This window comes from Nilaparvata lugens, chromosome 3, assembly GCF_014356525.2.
Source record: "Nilaparvata lugens isolate BPH chromosome 3, ASM1435652v1, whole genome shotgun sequence".
Lineage (NCBI taxonomy): Eukaryota > Metazoa > Arthropoda > Insecta > Hemiptera > Delphacidae > Nilaparvata > Nilaparvata lugens.
Window position 1 is genome coordinate 28,291,672 of NC_052506.1, and position 21,067 is coordinate 28,312,738.

Below are 21,067 nucleotides of genomic sequence, written 5' to 3' on the forward strand. Positions count from 1 at the left end.
TGTGTGTGTGTGTGTGTGTGTGTGTGTGTGTGTGTGTGTGGTGTGTGTGTGTGTGTGTGTGTGTGTGTGTGTGTGTGTGTATGTGCGTCTGTGTACACGATATCTCATTTCCCAGTTAAAGGAATGACTTGAAATTTGGAACGTAAGGAACATTATAAGGATCCGGCACGAACAAATTTGATCAAATGCAATCCAAGATGGCGGCTAAAATGGCGAAAATGTTGTCAAAAACAAGGTTTTTCCCGGTTTTCTCGAAAACGGCTCCAACGATTCTGATCACATTCATACCTGAGATAGTCATTGATAAGCTCTATCTACTGCAACGAGTCCTATATCTGTAAAAATTTCAGGAGCTTTGCCCCATCTATGCAAATTTTGATTTTAGATTCTCAATTATCAGCCTTCATATACAATTTAAACAAAAAAATTCAAGTGGAAAGGATTGAGCATGAAAATCTCTGCAATTAATGTCGAGTAACATTTCCACCTAAAATTGAAAATAAGCTTGAAATCCGAGAAAATGTGATTATTTAATTGCAAACTGTTGGCAACTGTTGGTTCTATTAAATCATTCACTACGAAGAGATAGCAGACCTCGTGTGTTTCCAGCGTTATTGACCTATGACCAGCTGTCTCATATCTTTGAATAGTAGACTTGAGATGCGCGAGTACACTAGCGTCAGTCAGGTGATCAATTTTCATAACGGCAAGGAAAGTTGTGTGAGTGCGCCACACCAGATTTTTTTGGAAAGCAATACTTTCCTTACCTATGGTAATAAGTCAAGGAAAGTAAAAATCAGCTGCTATAATCATTTCGTCATACAACAGCCGTCGGTTGATAGTAGACAAGAGTGTGTGTTGCTCCATAACGGCCCATGTAATTTATTCTTAATGCCCCGGCTAGAAACAAAATGTGAGTGTGACCATCCAGCAGTGCGGCCTCAGGTAGACTTACATGCTCTTAAGACATTGCTTTGTTTCGAATAATTGTGCTGTCTACGGTGTTTAGAATTAATTGATTTTTAGTCAATTATTTATTTTCTAGTTGAAAAATTATCTAAATATATATAAAAAATGCCGCAACGCTCCTCCTCAGGTGTGCATCCAGCTAAAGTTGGTCATGACATGCATTAAACTATTTGGCGGTACGAAGTTCGCCGGGCCAGCTAGTCATTTATATAAAATCCTTAGGCCTATATCCATCACAATAATAAAATAATATTATGATGTTATTTGATTTGTGAAAGGGAGGAACTTGAGATCGAATAATCTAAATTGGTTTAGTATATATTTATATAGTATATATATTTTTCACCAATGTAATGTATAAATAATGTAAATCATATTGATAAGAACTTATCAAATATTATTGATTCTTGACTTTATATTGTAATCTTTTTTATGTATTACATTTAATTTGTAATTAGAATTGAATTGTTATGTATTCAAAATGCGGAGAGATTTTTGAAATATAAAAGATTAAGAGGTCAAATGGTAATGTGAAAAACTGAATAGAAAAGTTTTATTGTATGTGTTGGGGATACAATTATTATGACGTTGAGCCACAAAATAAATAATTGGTGCAATATAATTATTCATTGTAGATAAATTAATAAGCAGCCTCTATTTGGTCCGATGATTTTCTACAATAATTACAAGATTAGGAAATCTATAATCGTATAAATTTCAATAAGAATAGAACAGATCTAGTTTGAATAAGGGTTAAACAAATATATGGATTCCATAGAAAATGATATGATTAAATGAAGATTGATGAATAATTGTCTTAAGTGATATTGAATATGTTCGCATAATCTAATGTTTTTTCAATAGTTTAGAAGCGGTCAAAGCTCCGTTCAAGATATAGAGAGCTGGTGGAAATTATGGAACAGCTTAATAATTTGTATTACAAGGGAAATATGACGATAGGTCTGATTGGGGATCCTATTCAAAATTTGAATTAGAAAAACGACTTTTCTGTAGCTTCAAAATCTAGGTCCGCCATATTTGATTCAACTTCATTTTTTTGAATGGCAAAGTGGTAATACATGATACAGAATCTCAAGAGAAAAATAATTCTGGAACCCACACATCGATGTCTCTCAATCCGTTGTCAAGTTATTCACATTATTGAAAATATGAATAAATCATACAGAAGTGAAATAAATGAGTGTTTTGAAAATAAATTATGTTTTGAATCATGTATTACATGACCCCCTTCCTACTTGAAAAAAATTGGTTGGATTCAATATGGTTTATCCAAGATGGTGCACAAAAATGTTGAAATGACTGAAAATTTGTTTTTCCATTCGAATTGGATCCCCAATGTGACCAACTGTCAATTTTTTTATTATTGTTATACGACAACGTCATATTGAAATGTGAATTAGTACCAATTTCACAAAGACTTAGGCTACCTTGAAAAATCACAAATCGAATGAATATTTGACATTTATTAGTTAACTGTATGAGGAACGCAATGCGCATGCCTCGTTTTGTTTGTGTATGCCCATCTAGTTGTTTCAAGCATGTTTACAGGATCAAGAATATTATTATGTTCAAAAACATTTGGATAAACTCTCATAATATGAAACTGATGAAGAAGCTCTGTTACAGTATATTCAATATTGATAAGATAAGAAATGCGGGAGGTCAAAGCTTCTAATGATTCTGGAAAATAGGACTAGGATTTTCATCAACAGCTCGACATCCATTACATTCTAGTCAAAATCTATTTTTATATCACAATTAGATGGATTAATAATCTTACCGTGGAAAAACGCAGATATTTTCCCCATAAACTGCTAGTAAATAAAATTCTATGAGGTGACTAAAGAATAAAAAATAAAAAACTGTGTGGTGCTGTGCATTGTCAGAATCCGTACAACTGAACGCTTTTCCCATGATAAGCAGCTGCGTATTCAAGCACCATCTGTCGGGTAAACTTGGAACTGTTTCACTTGCTTGTTCTGTGCTGGAAGCAGAACACTGGATTCCAGTGAAGCTCGCTTGATCATACTTTTCCACCAAAATCACGATAATATGCCAATGATTCATACAATCATCATCAGATCTCAAAAAATATCCAACCAGTATCCAAAAATATGCCTCGCTCATCAAAATAAGGTACGTTTTCTTCGACCTGGACGCTCAACGCGGGACTGAACTGCGGTATAAGGACTTATTTTGAAGGAATTTCCTGAGGAAATCCAAAATCTTGTCTATTACAGACTTTCCTCGTTCTCCAGCTTTTTTGCAAGCATATGAACCAGGAGATTGAGTTCTAATAGGGTTTATTAGTGGAGCAAGAGAGAGTTTTGTTGGTAAATATTTTGAAAACTTTCCCAGGGGCGAAATATTTTTTCCAGCGTTTTTTATTCTTTATTCTCACCGAGTTTCTTCCACTCCCACTATTCAAGATTCTATCTTGGTTCAAATTTTTGTTACATATTTGAGTGAAAGTGTGATGAAAAGGTTTAAACAATTTTCTCCAAATAACGCCCTGAATAGACATTGAAGATAGGCGTTAAAAGGTATTTGTTTGGGTTTGGTTGGGGTTTGAAGGTTTTTTGAGAACGAATATACAAAGTTTCATCGTGTCACTAGGAAGTAGGAACATTGTGTTGAGTGGCTTTTAAAATGTCCTCAAATTACGATCGAAATCGATGCTGTTCAGGGAACTTCCATATCCAGAACGACTAGTTCAAAAGTCTTCATATTCCATTCACACAGGTTCATCTAAATTCAGACTATAGCGAAACTATATGGTAGAGTGTTCAAGAAGTTCTCGAAGACAATGCAAAGTTCGCTATGGAATCAAGTGGATGTTTCAAATTATGCTATAGATCGTCAATCTCCCTAGGGATTCTTGGGTCGATGACCCCAATTGTTAAAATTTGCAAGACGTATTCAGCCATTGGTAGATTTCATGAGGATTTGAAATGGCGCTGAACACAGGCGGGCGAAGTAAGCCTGTTGGTTTCCAATCGGAAATCCCATGAAGTGCCCTTTCTCTTGAAAACTGGAAATCGTAGGAGAATTTTCCAGCTGGACGGTTAACTATACGGTACTCTGTACAAAATTACTTCTTACTTGGGATGGACATGCGCAGCAGGGAAAGCATACAGCGGAAGGGATACAGAGGCACGATGTTGTTGTTTTGAAGCGGCCAGCATTCTCCAATTTCTAGTGACTGTTCATGTGCTCATGCTACACATGCGAAGTTTCCTGTCTGAAAGCAGTCAGACGACTGACAAATTGGCAACTGCACTTCTACCTATGACTCTATTAATCACTGTTATTGGCTTATCTCCCTCCATTTCTCTGCGCCGCATATTCCTCCAAGTCTGAAGTGATTTTGTACGGACTATAGACTGATTGGACAAAATGAGCAAAGAGCCACTTGATGACTTCCATTTTCCATTAGCAAATAAAAATGGTGTACCATATTACTGAAAAAATGAGTTAGCCTATTAAAACTATTAAACTATAAGTTGATATAACTATTTTATCATAGAAAAATTAAATTTTTGTTAGTTTCTTCTTTCTAAATGCTAATTGGAAAAATATTTTAGAATTTTGATTACTGCGCTCATTCATTTCATATTTGCTTCCAAATAGAAGATTTTAATCTAAAATGTGAATTATGCACATCTCTGTGAAATCTGAAAACATCTGAAAGTTCCGGTGGATTTATCAAATCAAATGAAATTATTTTTCATTTTGACAAAAAAAACACAAATCAGTGAAATAAATATATAAACTTCTATACAGTTAGTTCCTGTCAAAATAAAAATACTACTTGCTAAATTTTTCTCAATTTGTATGCAAGTAGGAGGTCAGTGGAAAAGAAATAATTTTAATGCTACATTCACAAACACAGTCACACATCTTTCTCTTTCAAATCTTTATGTGCAAAAAGGTCAAAAAAGTATTATAATAGAATGGTTATCAGATAATTAAAGAAAAATACCTCTCAATAGTTTCAGTCAGACATCCAATAAGCCATTTTTAAATAATATGTTCTTTCAAAAGTATTTTGTTCTCAATATTTCTTATATAATCAGGTAGATAGTTGGAGAAGTTTGGTCCCAAAAAGACAAAGGATTTCTGAAAAAAGTGTTATACACCCTGGGGTGTCTAACTAAATTTTCAACTACTCTTCTAGTTCTGTATACATTATCATTCTCGAACATTTGCCGACTTCAATTGCCTGATAATATGTAAAAGGATGATAAGACTTATATTTGATATGAAAACATATTTATAGCGCAATGGCAAACAATTGAAGTATTGCAAGATGTGAAAAGAGTGTTCGATCCTGCTCACACCCTTCATACACCGTACTATGGCTTTTTGAAGCACAATTGGAGGTGCTAGCTGGGTTTTGTAGGTGGATCCCCAGCAACTAATGCCATAACTTTATTTGAAATCCACCAGAGCAAAATAGAGTTGCTTGAGCACAACTGAAGGAATGAATTTTCTAAGGTGGTAGAATTTTTCAAGAATATGGCGGAGATATTTTTTCAATTAACAGATGTGATGAGACCAAGAGAGTTTCTCATCCACTACCAGACCTAGGTACCTGGAATCAGTTTGTGCCACAGTGCCACAATCACAATTGATTTGTCTACAAGAAATTGTATGAAATTTTAATGAGTGAAGGAGTTGCCAAGGAGTAGACAATGTAAATAATAAATATTTAGTTTTAGAGAGGTTTAGGGCTAGGCTATTTCTATTTAACCAGGAAAGCATTCTATTCAGATCTTCTTGTTAAATTTTATTCAGGTTTTGCACGTCTGTATTACAATAAGAAAAAGCAGTATCATCTGCGAAGGAAACTGGAATATCATTAGAATTACCAGACCTGAGAAAAGGTCATTTATAAATATGAGAAATAAAACTGGTCCAAGTACTGAACCCTGCGGGACTCCACAGTCCACTTCCAGGATCTCACTTTTGGCATCCCCCAGGGCAACATACTGCACTCTTTTACTCAAATATGATCTAAGCCACGATTGATTTATCTTTGAACTTATCTCCAGCGGGATAAATATTTAAGGTAAATTTTTATTTCTATTGTGAAAAGACCTGGAGCTACTTCTCACGTCTGATGACTGTCATTTTTCCACGAAGATGTAGGGAAATCATCAAAGCACATCAGCTCAACAGTTAATACAGGCGTAGAAATGTTTATGCATACTTCCCCCCCCCCCTAAATTGAATGTAAAGATTGTTGAATAAACTTTCTGGTGGGGTGGATGTGCTTTCTGCTTTCAGATGCCCCATCAAGTATCAAACACACAGTAGCATAGCTTCTGAGGCGAAATCAGAATAACTAAAATTATAAATGCACAGAATCAATTTTTGTACTTTTACCAATCACCATTGATGACATTACTCTTTCAATTCCAATTTGTTATAAAAACAAAATACAATTTAATTTACTAAATTCTCACTTTGTATGTCGTATCCCACAATCTTTCATTTATTGTCCTAGTTCTTCATTGGCATTTATCATCATCATCATCATCCTCATCTTCTCTTTCATACATGTGATCATCTCTCCATCATCATAATATCATGTTCATTCTCACCTTTTTTTCACATATCACAACTTTTCAATATCAATTAAAACTTTTTCCAAGTACTTTTCTAACGTTAGTGGTAGTATAATTTTTGTTATAAATATGAATTGTATTTGAGTCTTGGGGACATATTTGGGGTTTTACCTTTTGCTTACATTGTAGAAATGTGAATAAATAAATAATGAATTATCACTATCAGATAAAGCAGTATTGAGCTAGATCTACAAACGAAAAATTCTTCTATTGATTGTGCAAGAAAAGCAAGAAGGTAGTAAACCTCAACTATTGACACCTATAACTAATACTCAGAAAGATAACCGCACAGTATTAATGATAACATAATTGAATTCTTCATTGTAGAGCAAATCGTAATTTAAACAGCACAGAGAATGTTCTCCTACTTTGTGTTAGAAGGTAGCCAACGAGTGAGTGCTGAGACCTAGTGGCCTGAGTCGGAACCTCTTCGAAAATGGGAATGCCAGAGCACTGAGGAAAGAGTACAGTTTCTTTTTTTGTTGGGAGTTACTGTCGTAAAAAATATGCAAATGACATTTTCATGTAGTATACAGTTTCGTGGACATGTTTTTGAAAAAGAATAGAAATATTTTGTTGTGACCTGTATTCCTGTATACAATATCCGACTTACACGACAATACCATCAACATATTATAATAACAGTATTTTTGACAATATTTGTCTTCTCTAATCCTGGCTGGCTAGTTAGTGAATATATTCTTTGCTTTGAAGATCTTGTTCATCCATGTACTATACTGTTCTACTGCACTGACCTGATCAAATATAAATATTTTGTTCCTTTATAAAATTTTATTATTCCATGATTCAAAATGAAAATCACCAAAGTACTACGCTCCTGAATAATATTATCTGAGATCGTTCGTTATTTTTAAATCGTACTTACAAGAGAGACTCATATATCAGGTTGATCAGACCTTTTCAATTATGAATTAGCTCCCTCTGTCCCCAATCCCCATATCTCCTCTTCCAAGTTCATAATGGGAATGCAATCACTCAGATTATTTTGTGTTCTCTCCTTTATACTGCATTGTATGAATCTGTTTGATCACGGATTATAATTTTCAAAATAGTTTAATCATTGATTCGAATTTCATAACCATTCATGAATCATTCAAATTGTCAACTATGGAAATTAATTCAAACTTAAGTTGAAAGAGAAATTTATGTATCGTCCTTATTATTTGTTATTTTGTAGAATGTAATAAATTACTTGCAGTTCTTTTTTTCAAAACAGTTTGAAAATTTTTCGAGAACCTTTTTTCACAGAGTGTTTTCATTAAGTTTAATCAGTGAAATCACTACATAGATTTATGATTGACAGAATAGAATTGCTATCAGAAATGACTATCTTACATTGTCAGAAATGAGCACATTTTCATATTGAAGAGTAGAATTTTGATATTGTAGTAGTATTTCCATACAAGTAGTACATTTCCAAGAAGTAGTACATTTTCATATTGAAGTAGTATTTTTTCTTGCAAAAAAAAGGTGAATGAACTACTGCAATGCATTAGTACTAGAATGAAGTTTTGATTTTGGTTGGAAACTTGGAATATCATCATAGAAAGCGATCCCATCTAGGAAGCTGACTGGTCTTCTGGTTTTGTGACGCGTAACTTCACAATGGGCTCACTAGACCGTGAACAGTTATTGGAAACTGATGAAGTAAGCAGTGCCTGCTTTCAGCATCAAAGCGTTCTACAAAAAACTACTTTTTCAGGGCACCATTAATTTATTCCAGCCAAACTGTTTGATTGCACAGTTTATAATGGTTGAAATCACTTCCAAAGAACCTTTCTTGGTTTGCATCCTATTTGAATTATTGGAGCTAATACTTTCCAGCTGTTTAAAATACTGTTTTCCTGATAAGTTTACTATAGTGAGGTCCACGTTATAATGACAGTATTTGATCAACTTTGGTTTTGCTATCCTTGTCTATCATTCGACAAAGCCGGTGGTACTATCCTTTTCTAAGTCCACAACGGTGCCAATTATGTTTTTCACAGTGTAGAAATATGATTAATTAATGCAGAGAATAGGCATCGCTATTCTTCTATCTTTATCCACTGTCTGTAACGTGGACCTCGCTATAGTTTAGTGTTTTCTTTTATTATTTTTGAACTTATTAATTTTTTGCTTTATTTAGTCAAAGACGAAATGTGATTCCATAAATGACAAAAGTGATGTATTCTAAATATAAATTCCGCCAATATTCCACATGTCAGATACTTGTTGTGCTTTCAGATCATGTATCACATGACCACCTTCCCATTAAAAAAAGGAGTTGAGTTTAAGATGACGGACCAAAATTTTAATTCTTATTTAAATTCTTTAAATTCTTATTAATTACGCGTGTGTTACAGATAGACAATAGACAGGCAGACAGACATCAATGAAAGCGAGTTGATGTGAAAGTTGTAAATTATGTTGTTCATCATGTGTCAGCGCTTGAAGGACAGTCTGTGTGATAGCTCCCAAATAGCATCAGCTAATTAATTATTAATGAGCATTAATATAATGTAATGTTAATATAATATTATAATGAGCATTATAAATGAATGGAAAATATATTGTAGTAATTGCATGGAATTGATAATCCAGCTGACTAAATCATAAATCACACCAATTTTCCTCTGATACTCTTTCAATGATATTCTCTTACTAGCCGTCAGGCTAGTGTATGTGTACACGATATCTCAACGTGACTTGAAATTTGGAACTTAAGGTCCTTACACCTATAAGGATCCGACACAAACAATTTCGATCAAATGCAATTCAAGATGGCGGTTAAAATGGCGAAAATGTTGTCAAAAACAGGGTTTTTCGTGATTTTCTCCAAAACGGCTGCAACGATTTTGATCAAATTTGTACCTAGAATAGTCATGGAAAAGCTCTATCAACTGCCACTAGTCCCATATCTGTAAAAATTTCAGGAGCTCCGCCCCATCTATGATAGATTGATTTTTGATTCCCAATTATCAGGCTTCAGATACGATTTAAACAAAAAATTCCAAGTGGAAAAGATTGAGCATGAAAATCTCTACAATTAATGTTTAGTAATATTTTCACATAAAATTGAAAATAAGCTCGAAATTCGAGAAAATGTTATTATTTCGATTGCAAACTGTTGGCAACTGTTGATTCTATTGAATCATTCACTATGAAGAGATAGCAGACTTCGTGTGTCACCAGCTGGCTTGGATCTTTGAATAGTAGACTTGAGATGCGCGTGGACACTAGCGTCAGGTGATCAATTTTCATAACGGTAAGGCAAGTTGTGTGAGTGTGCCACACCAGATTTTTTCAAATGGGAACGTGGTCATTTGTGATACATGATTTCGATACAGGATTTCAAAATAAAATTGATAGCGAAACACGTTCATACCTCAAATCATTTCAATGATCTCAGCATTCAAATCTACTAATAAATGATACAAAAATGGAATGAATGAGTACATAAATTGCATAATCAAGTGTTATTGAACACTTATAGTAGCTGATACTCAAAAATTGAACATTGAACAAAAAAATTTCATAGCAAATTTGTCAACGTCATAGAAACTGTTATCATAAGTAGTATTATTAATCACGCGTATGTTACAGACAGACAATAGACAGGCAGACAGACGTTTAACGGACGCAAAAACTTATAGATTAAATAAGGTTTGTATTATCATAGAGAAACAATAGCGTAAGCTATTATTTCTCTATTGTATTATTCACCTGAAATCATGAGTCTGCGCATAAAGTCTGTCAGTCTGACAGCCTGTGTGATAACACCCAAATAGCATAAGCTTATTTAAATGAATGAAAAAATTACAAAAATAACATTAATTCCAACTGTCTAAATGATAAAATCAAAAAATTATTTTCTCATGCACTTCCAATTTTATTTTTATATCCTGACCATGGACGAAAGAGTGAGTCAATTTTGTTGTCCAACGAACTTGACCTAAAAAGGTTCGAAGAATACGTGTTCAAAGTTTGAAGCTGATTGTTCAATTCTTTCTAAAGTTACTGTCCAACATACAAACGACCTTCGCCTTCAGTAAGTCAAAAGTGAGAGCTCGCTAGCGATCGTTCAATTATCATCATATTGTTCTAAGACAGGAGGTAGATGGATAACTTTAATGATAAAACGAGAACTCTTACAGAGTGGATACAGGATCTCGATCCAATTTGAATTCTCCACAATGCAGCCATGTCAGAATGTCCACATTTGAGTGGTTTCCAATAATATTATTAGAATAGTTTTGTACAGCATTATAAACAACTGCAAATTATAGTAGGCCCTACAGCAATTGACTATTTCATCTACATACTTGTTCCTTCAAATGTACTTACTCACCGGTAATACGAATCTGGTTGATAGAATCTAATAGAGGGTGAAATAAATAATATTGAATTCACATGCTGGTTCGGGTGTGCCGATGTGTGGCCATCGATCTACAAGAATGAAGATCAATGACGAAGAGGCAAGTAGAAAACGAACCCGCTCTTTGCTCCTCATATATCCAGTTCAGTGATGAATGAGTTGCCTCTCAAAAGTGACCGCACATCATTCAATGACAAAACAATACAAATTATTAGCAATGTTCTTTCCAGAGGGATTTCAACAACATCTTGTCTGATTTGCTCTATCAGATCCTCAAGGATAAGTGAACAACAGCAACGATTTGTTCAAATCTCACTGGCAATGACAATGCTACGGAGTGTCATAAACTAAAGTCTTCTTGCGAAAATTGGTAATGTTTTACTACTAAAATGACCACTGCAGTGTCTAAATTATAAAATGGAGAGTCATCTTAATCGAAGGGTTTTCATTAGACAGCTCATCTGGAAATACAATAAATAGATTATGTAAAATGCTGGTTTTCCATTTGACAGCCCCTCACAAATAACTTTCTGAATCACTTGGCATTGAATCATTCTCATTCATTATATTGGTCAATTACTAGTAGAATCTTAAACTTCTTTCATAGTTTTCTTGTTCATCTAGAGCTGCTCTTAATTCCATCACATTCAACCAATACTTCGTCAGTGGATGACAGAATAGTTTTAAGAAATAATTGCATTGAGTTGATGCTTACTGTTTTGGGCATAGTTGTCACTGACACTGTTGTTGGACTCTCGACGCTGGGTGGGTGTTTCAGCAACTTCGGTGTCGGGTGTGTGGGCAATGTCAAGGATGGTCACGCTCAGCTGGCTCCGAGGAGTTATCTCTCCTGAAAGTCACATCAACAAAAATAAGAACCAAAGTTAGAACTCAATCAGATCCGGGTCGGATGTGTGGATCTAATTGAGTGTATTAACTTTCTCATAATGAATGATCATTAAATCTTTCTTGATTCTGAATTTCCATTTTGAGGTCAGGAAATTGAGATGAAAAGTGGAATGTGGATCTATCCCTATTTTCAAGTGTTTTTTGTTGACGTTGTGTCGTTTCACCTTCGAAAAATGATAATGATTGTTAAATTTTGAATTGTCATGTTCATCCCTACAGAAATTACTTTTCCAACGCCGATTACATATTGGTTTAGAGTATTGTACATCGGTACAATGGTATTAGGAGTTCAGTTAAAATATTATCAAGAAAATATATATAATCCTTAGAGATGTATCTAGTAAACACAATATTCAATTTCCAACCGAGATTTTCAGAAGAAGTAGCAATGACCTTGCGAATGTTAATAATTATAGACTCATGGAGGCATTGGATAGCATGGTTAACATACATGATAATAACTGTAATTACTGATAAATTTCAATGACGGACTTGGAAGTAGTTGGGTAGCCTAGTCTTAAATATAAGGTCTAGATTAAAACTTACGAAAGGGCACCACTATTTTCATAGCAACTACTATTCCTGCATAAGTTAGCAATTGTTTGTGGTTTTATGGATTCAGGTGTTGTATAATGAGTACAGAATATAATTTGCATGTGATTAGCTTCGGAGCATAGTAGACCCTTGTACTACTCTGAACCTCATTCGTATTCATCGTATTCCACTTAGTCTTGACTACAGTGTGAGGCTCATTAGTGCAGCTATGAGAGATATAAAAGTAGATTGTCTCTTGAAATAGAGTTTCAAAATTCATTAATTTTATGATGCGAACGTTGAATTGGACTCACCCTTGTTTAGGAGACAGGGAGCAGACAGGAGCTGCTGCGATTCCTCCATTTGCATGAGTTCGCCATCCTGCTTCATAGCGCTGAACACAGCACCATTTCCCCGGCCTGAAATTCAGTCATTATATCAATCATAATTCAGCTCCCACCAATTCGTACACAACAAAGTTTATCAACAAGTTTCATATTGGATCATTCCAAAGTTGTTGTATCAAGACTGCAAGCTGTAAAAATTTATATATTAAGTGAGATTGAATTTTGGTTACTAAGAATCTGATTTCAACTGATAAAATTGAGTTATTTAAAAGTTACTACTGTACTCTAGATCCTCCGGGCTAGAGAACTCGCTTATGAACTATTGTAGGGATTTGACTTGATATTATTTGTGAATCAATAGAACTTATAGTTTATTCAGCATGGGTAAATAATATGTCAGAATCAAAATTGAAGGCAGACAGCTGAAATCATGTGTCGGCACAGGAAGGACAGCTCATTCATTGAAGTATGCTCTAAAATACACAATGTGAGTGATTCTGTACCTTTTGATATTTATATATTGATAACCTCTACTCTCAAACTCTCAAGTCGCGGTCAAATTGAATTTGAACATTGTCTATTTTATCAAAATATCTTTACGTTCTCATTATTTGTTACAGTCTGACAATAAGTTATAATTGATTAAAAATCTGAATGCTTCCATACAAATATTGATGCAGTACCACAAACACAGTTTGATATGAGCAAAACGTGAACCGAGTATCAGGTAACTTTTTCATAACTTACAAAAAATAATCAGAAGAAAAGTAAAATATTCTGGAAATGTTGTTCCTGTGGATTCTCATACTTGTAGCCTGCATTGTGATATTATAATCGACCGAGAAGAAATCCGTAGCGGCCAATAGAATCATTTGTTGCCCTGACTTATATTAATGACTTATTTTTGCAGACAGGACATTGTGTTCGCTCCCTCACAGACCGAATCAAAATCATTTCAGAGTAAGTGGGTGTAAGCTGCTTGTTGAGGAGAGACATACCTGATGTGGGGGGAAAAGCAGTTTGGATGAAGGAGTAATGAGAAAGAAATTCTGTGAAAGGAAAATGCGACGCATTGCAAATTCTCACCTCTTTTTGCAAATTCTCAACTTTTACTACTTAATGATCCTTAAGTTTGAGTAAATCATTGGTGAAAATTGATATAACCAGCAATCCAAGAGCAAAAGGAAGCATTTTTACGTGTCTGAACATACCTTCTAATAATTCTAATAAAAGAATAATTGATGCTGTTTGTACTTTATAGTACTGTATTTAGTGGTTTTTTAATAGAAAAAACTATTGCTGCTATTCCCATGAGCAAAATAAAAAACACACTTTTTGCGAGGAACCAATGCAGTACACATTGAATTCTGCTTGTTTAGTAATCAACTTGATTTATTTCCATTCTCATCATACAGTTGATGGATTTAACAAGTTACAGCATCATTTCGAAATTGCATTTTCGTGTAGGTGTCCAACGGATGCTTTCAATAACAGAGTGTACATGGGAAGCTTCGTGCCCTTACTTCGTGCGTTTTCTGGTGAAAAGCTCGTCAGGCATGGAGATTCGTAGTCTTATCTCAATATTTATTATTTCTTCCATTTTATCTAATTATAAAAGTATAAGATGTAAATTTCATCAAATACACGAATAATCAATGAGTGATTGGGTTGAAGAAAGTGGAAACCAATGATGCATATGAATTATTCACATTGCATCAAGTATTAGAGCCAAGTGAATGAAATTGACTCTGTAAAATCGACTCACAATGATACTAGTAGTTCTGTGGACAGTAGACCTCGCGCAAGTTACATTGACCTGTTGTGTTTTCTCAAAAAAATGGTAAATAATTTATAAATTTAAAATGTCTAGAAAAAATCCTAAATAAACATAGATCTTTCTGCCCTATCGTTCCGTGACGTGTCGTCCCGGAATGTGAGTGTGAGCGCTGTTATCAGGTCTGGCTGCAACTGTCTACTAACGTTGATGGAAAGATACATTTTTAAGATGTTCGATGTTTTTGAACGGGTAGTATTATAGTTCACTAAACAGCTGATTTATGATGAATAATTCTATAGTCTGATTTTTACTTTCCTTGCCCTATTACCATAGGTAAGGAAAGTATTGCTTTCCAAAAAAAATTAAGGTACCCTAATTTCAAGTTTTCTATACGTTTCAAGGTCCCCTGAGTCCAAAAACATGATTTGTGTGTGTGTGTGTGTGTGTGTGTGGTGTGTGTGTGTGTGTGTGTGTGTGTGTGTGTGTGTGTGTGTGTGTATGTGTGTGTGTGTGTGTATGTGTATGTGTGTGTATGTGTGTATGTGTGTATGTCTGTGAACACGATAACTCCATTCCTAATTAACCGATTGACTACAAATTTTAAACTTGAGGTCCTTATACCATACGGATCCGACAATAAGAAATTCAATAAAATTCAATTCAAGATGGCGGAAAAAATGGCGGATAATTACTAAAAAACCATGTTTTTCACGTTTTTCTCGAAAACGGCTCTAACAATTTTCTTCAAATCTATACCATGGATAGCTATTTATAAGCCCTATCAACTGACATGTTTCTCATTCCTGGGAAAATTCCAGGAGCTCCGTAATATTCTTGAGAAAAATGGCGGATAATGACTGAAAAACCATGTTTTTCACGGTTTTCTCGAAAACGGCTATAACGATTTTCTTCAAATTTATACCATAGATAGCTATTCATAAGCCCTATCAACTGACATGAGTCTCATTCTTGAGAAAATTGCAGGAGCTCCGTAATATTCTTGAGAAAAATGGCAGATAATTACTAAAAAACCATGTTTTTCACGATTTTCTCAAAAATGACTTGACCGATTTTTTTCAAATTCATACCCTGTATAGTTATTTATCAGCTCTATCAACTGGCATGAGTCTTTTTCCTGGGAAACTAATGGGGGGTCTACCCCATCCTCGAGAAATGGACTTTGTAACCTCCTTCTCGTGCATGAGGTAGGTAGATAGAGCAGTTTATAAAAAGAACACAGTCATAGTCGAGATATTTCATCTGTAGAACAGCTGTTTTGATGACTTTTGAGAAAATCATCGAATTTCACAATTTACACGAAGGAAAAAGTACTCTGAAAACAATTATATATACACATATAAAGTAGTCTGATCGTAGTTGCAAATATTTTGCCGCCAATCGTCATTATGTTATTCCCCTAAATTATTCTCGTTTAAGAATGAGGCTTACAGTTCAATGAGCAAGGAAAGTTGTGTGAGTGTACCACACCAGATTTTTACTTTCCTTGCACTATTACCATAGGTAAGGAAAGTATTGCTTTCCGAAAAAAATTAAGGTACCCCAATTTCTAAATTTCTAAATTAAGAGTCCAAAAAAATGGTTTTTTGGTATTGGTCTGTATGTGTGTGTGTGTGTGTGTGTGTGTGTGTGTGTGTGTGTGTGTGTGTGTGTGTGTGGTGTGTGTGTGTGTGTGTGTGTGTGTGTATGTGCGTCTGTGTACACAATATCTCATCTCCCAATTAACGAAATGACTTGAAATTTGGAACTTAAGGTCTTTACACTATAAGGATCCGACATGAGCAATTTCGATCAAATGCAATTCAAGATGGCGGCTGACTTGTCTATGTGGGGAAAATTCACAAGTATTTATATTATTTATAAATGTGGACTGTATTTGTAATGATTTCTGTGAATAAACTCAATTTGAATTTGAAAAATTTGAAATGGCGAAAATGTTGTTAAAAACAGGGTTTTTCGCGATTTTCTCGAAAACGGCTCCAACGATTTGGATTAAATTTATACCTATAATAGTCATTGATAAGCTCTATCAAATGCCACAAGTCCCATATCTGTAAAAATTTCAGGAGCTCAACCCCATCTATGCAATGTTTGATTTTAGATTCCCAATTATCAGGCTTCAGATACAATTTAAACAAAAAAAATTCAGTGGAAAAGATTGAAAATGAAAATCTATAAAATTAGGTAATGTTCAGTAACATTTTCACCTAAAATTGAAAATAAGCTCGAAATTCGAAAAATGTAATTATCCAATTGCAAACTGATTGCAACTGTTGATTCTATTATATGATTCACTATGAAGAGATAGCTGACCTCGCATGTCTCCAGCGTTATTGTCCTGTCACCAGCTGGCTCAGATTTTTGTTTATAAGTAGACTTGAGATGTGCGTAACACTAGCGTCAGGTGATCAATTTTCATAACGGCATGGAAAGTTGTGTGAGTGCGCCACACCAGATTTTTTACTCTAATATTGGCGTATGAAGGAGGCTCCTTTTTCCTTTTATATTATCATTGAAATGCAGAATCTCGAAAAACCTTGTATATACGTCGACGCACAATTAAAAAGAAACATACCTGTCAAATTTCATGAAAATCTATTACTGCGTTTCGCCGTAAATGCGCAACATATAGAGAGAACATTAAGAGAAATGCCAAACCGTCGACTTGAATCTCAGACCTCACTTCGCTCGGTCAATTATGTACATTTGAAACAAATGAGAGGTTCAGAAAAATATAGGTAGATCCGAACTGGATTATCCAAAAATTCAAAATCCAATTGGATTATCCAAATCATTTTGGATTATCTGAATTCCACGTATCTCTTGAGGATTTCGATAGAGTTATAAGTCGAGAACAGGGTTGATTTCTGTCATCGTTCATAACAAGAACATAATAAAAACTCAGCCAAAAATCCTGTAAGTTGGTATCACAAATTCAACCGGAACATGGCACTCAATAGTTGATATAAAGTACTAATTAAATTGAGAATTATCAAGTGAAAAAAAATTAATAATATTTGTACAGTATTACAACATTCATGACAGGAAAATATAATTATTTTTTCGCCCCACTTGGATGTAATGAGCTGGTTTTCGTGCGTCATATGAAGGCCAAAAATGATTGTTTTCTGACCAGGCCGGTAAAACTTTACGGCCCTAGGGCTGTAAAATGACCTTGAATAACAGCTGATCGTGTCCGATCTCACAAAAATCATAGAGATAATCTCATAACGACTGTAATAATCTATATAATTATGTATCATGAATCGCGGTATCATGTCTATAATATATTTTATGAATTACTGTTTCATAATTTAATATTTATTATTGTGTTTTTGATATCAAACAATAGAATACGATGATATCTCCATAGCCTCAACAATATAATGTTGGCTGCATTGTCCATTGTCAGAAAGGTAAGTATCGCAAGTCTTTAAAAGTGAAGAGAAGAATCGAATTTGAAATCAAAGTACAATAATTGTATCAATATTTAAAAGTGAGGTAGAGTAATAATTGTTTCTTTTTTATTATCGAATTCCACTTCTTAATGCAATACAATCAACAATAATAATAGGAAAATACAGCAGAGATCTAAAGTTTAAGGTAAGCCTACTGGTGAAACTCAGCCTAGACAGAAAAATTCCTAGTAATTTTTCCGTAATTCATTATTAAAACTTTTAGATAATTTTTCTTCAATATCAAACCATATAGAGAAAACATTAGGCCCACTCAAGATTGAATCTTCGAATGTTTTCTCTATGATTTAACTATTTTCAGAGCAATATTTTGCTGTGAAAATGCCGGCAACCGTCTTCAAGTTTGCCGCTATAGGCTACACTATATTATAGTAGCCTACATAGTACGTTACCTGACTTAGAGGCCTCTTCGATTAAAAATATGCAATGGCCGAGGGCGTAAAGGCGTGTGACATCAGAACTCAAAGTTCAGTGAATTACAAACATGATCTAGGTTCGAACCTCGGTCAGTGACATTTTTTTTTGTCGATGAATTTCGACTATTATTAGCCATTTTTTATATTAGTTACCGTAATTTAAATTTCAATCAATTTTTTAGATATATTTTGAGACAAAACTGTGAAATATGCAATTATATTAATTTTTTAAACACATTATTTCAAAATAGTAATGAAAATTCTATTCATCCATCTATCCATGAGATATTGCACCAGGCGCAAAGCGCGAGCTATAAAAATTCAAACAATTATTTGAAATATTAATAGTATAAAAATATTGTCACTATTGTAAATTATTAATTAGTAATATTGAAATTATTGACAGTGAAAGTTGTCATAACCAAGATTCAAACTATCAAAATAGGCTGTTTGAATTTTATTTATTTTTAATTTCTTATATATTGGGAAGTTTTTTTTTTGGTGTGGCGAAAAATAGCGTTCGCACCATGGGCAAAAATGTATTTCCGGCTCTCAATCTTTTCTAGTCCTCGGCCTACGGCCTCGGACTTAAAAACCGATTTCGAGCCGGAAATATCTCATTTTCGGCCATAGGTGCGAAATATACTATTACGGCCCTAAGGCTCTAAAATAACACTGAAGTCAGCTGATTCTGATTCGATGTGAACGTGTTCACAAAATGGTTTATGAAACGGAATCAGTTTATGCTTCTAGAAATTGAATAAAGTATTTTGCAATAAGATACTATCATTTTATTTGGATGAATGAAATACAAATAAGATATTATAAACTATTCAAATTCAATTTTCAGAGTATAATAGAATCCGACTTCTAACCTCATAGTACTGCATTTGCCACGAAACCTGGTGGATAATTTTGGAACTACTTGGGAAATTCCATTGGTGCTGAACGTTTTTACAAATACTAGAATTGAATAAAATATTCTGCAATAAGATACCATCATTTTATTTGGATGAATGAAATACAATAAGATATTATAAACTATTCAAATTCAATTTTCAGAGTATAATAGAATCCGACTTCTAACCTCATAGTACTGCATTTGCCACGAAACCTGGTGGATAATTTTGGAACTACTTGGGAAAATTCCATTGGTGCTGAACGTTTTTACAAATACTAGAATTGAATAAAATATTCTGCAATAAGATACCATCATTTTATTTGGATGAATGAAATACAAATAATATATTATAAACTATTCAGATTCGATTTTCAGAGTAGGATAGGACTTCTATAGTGTGGTCCACGTTATAATGGCAGTGGATAAATATAGAAGAATAGCGATGCCAATTCTCTGCATTAATTAATTATATTTCTACACCGTCAAAAACATAATTGTCATCGTTGTGGACCTAGAAAAGGATAGTACCACCGGCTTTGTCGAATGATAGACAAGGATAGCAAAACCGAAGTTGATCGAATACTGTCATTATAACGTGGACCTCACTATAACCTCAACTTCCGCTAACCTCAACGACGATAACAAGCATTGTTGACATCCAGATTGTCCAAACTTCAAGTGCGCTAAAACAGCTGATCAAAAAATGTCATTTTGTGTTCAGTATTCAAGAATCAAAACATTCCATAATAATATCATCTTATTGTCATTTGAAAAAATAAAAAAGTATAAACTCAACCTCCCACATAATTGAACATAATCTTTTAGGTTATTTAAACAAATCAGAATAAAAAATAAAATACTTGGACAATTTCCTGATATTCAGATTACCTCAGGTTTGCTAGAGCTATGACCTTCGACTTTTGCTTTCGGAAGTGCTTAATAAACAATTATTCTCATATATATATTGTTTATTTTTCTGTGTGGCGAAAAATAGCGTTCGCACCACGGGCAAAAATGTTTTTCCGGCTCTCAATCTTATTGGAATGTTGATGATACCAGAGGATTAAAGAGAATATTGTTCAAATGAAGAGTTGAAGAATATTCAGTGGCGAGTATTGCTGAGCTTTGATACTGATGCGCTTGTTGAAACATCAACCATTCATTGCGGTTTGCCTGCTCTCGTGCTCGTTTCTCCCACAAGAATAGCTACGTCCTTCGGCTCTCCATAATCCATTGGTTTTCCAAGTGAGAGAAAAACACTAGCTAACGTTTAATGTATTGTACCTCTGTGATACAAGAGTGAGACAAACTCTGTTTTAAACCCCAATACGGCAGAGGGACTCAAATTCCACATCTGTCATACTTAATCCTTTTGCCTTATTCACCATATTTTCATACCTTTACTCCGCTAAGGGAACCGGTCCGGAGGGGGGAATCGAACATTGATGAACGGCTTCGAATGTTTAGAGTAGCATCTCTGTTCCATCTTTATGATACACAAACTACGAACATCCAGTGGAAAATTGTGATGCAATTCATGGAATTATTGAATAAACCTATTCGAATTTTCCCAATTAATCTCATGAACACATGATCTCAACACCCTACATTCAAGCTCCAAAGACTTTTTCAATCAATGTTAAACAATGATTTCTATTATTTTATCAATCCAATATACTAATATGAATGGC

At 34.2% G+C, this 21,067-nt stretch overlaps 1 protein-coding gene across 1 annotated transcript in view; it reads right to left on the bottom strand.

The window, feature by feature from the left end:
• The window catches only part of LOC120350374 (potassium voltage-gated channel subfamily KQT member 1-like), a 97,413-nt gene that overhangs the window by 24,370 nt on the left and 51,976 nt on the right, over positions 1-21,067 (bottom strand). The window contains exons 3-4 of the mRNA XM_039423467.1: positions 12,756-12,860; positions 11,714-11,848 (exon numbers count right to left, since the gene is read on the bottom strand). Coding sequence (XP_039279401.1) covers positions 11,714-11,848; positions 12,756-12,831 — 211 coding nt within the window. The 5' untranslated portion in view covers positions 12,832-12,860. The remainder of the gene's footprint in view (positions 1-11,713; positions 11,849-12,755; positions 12,861-21,067) is intronic.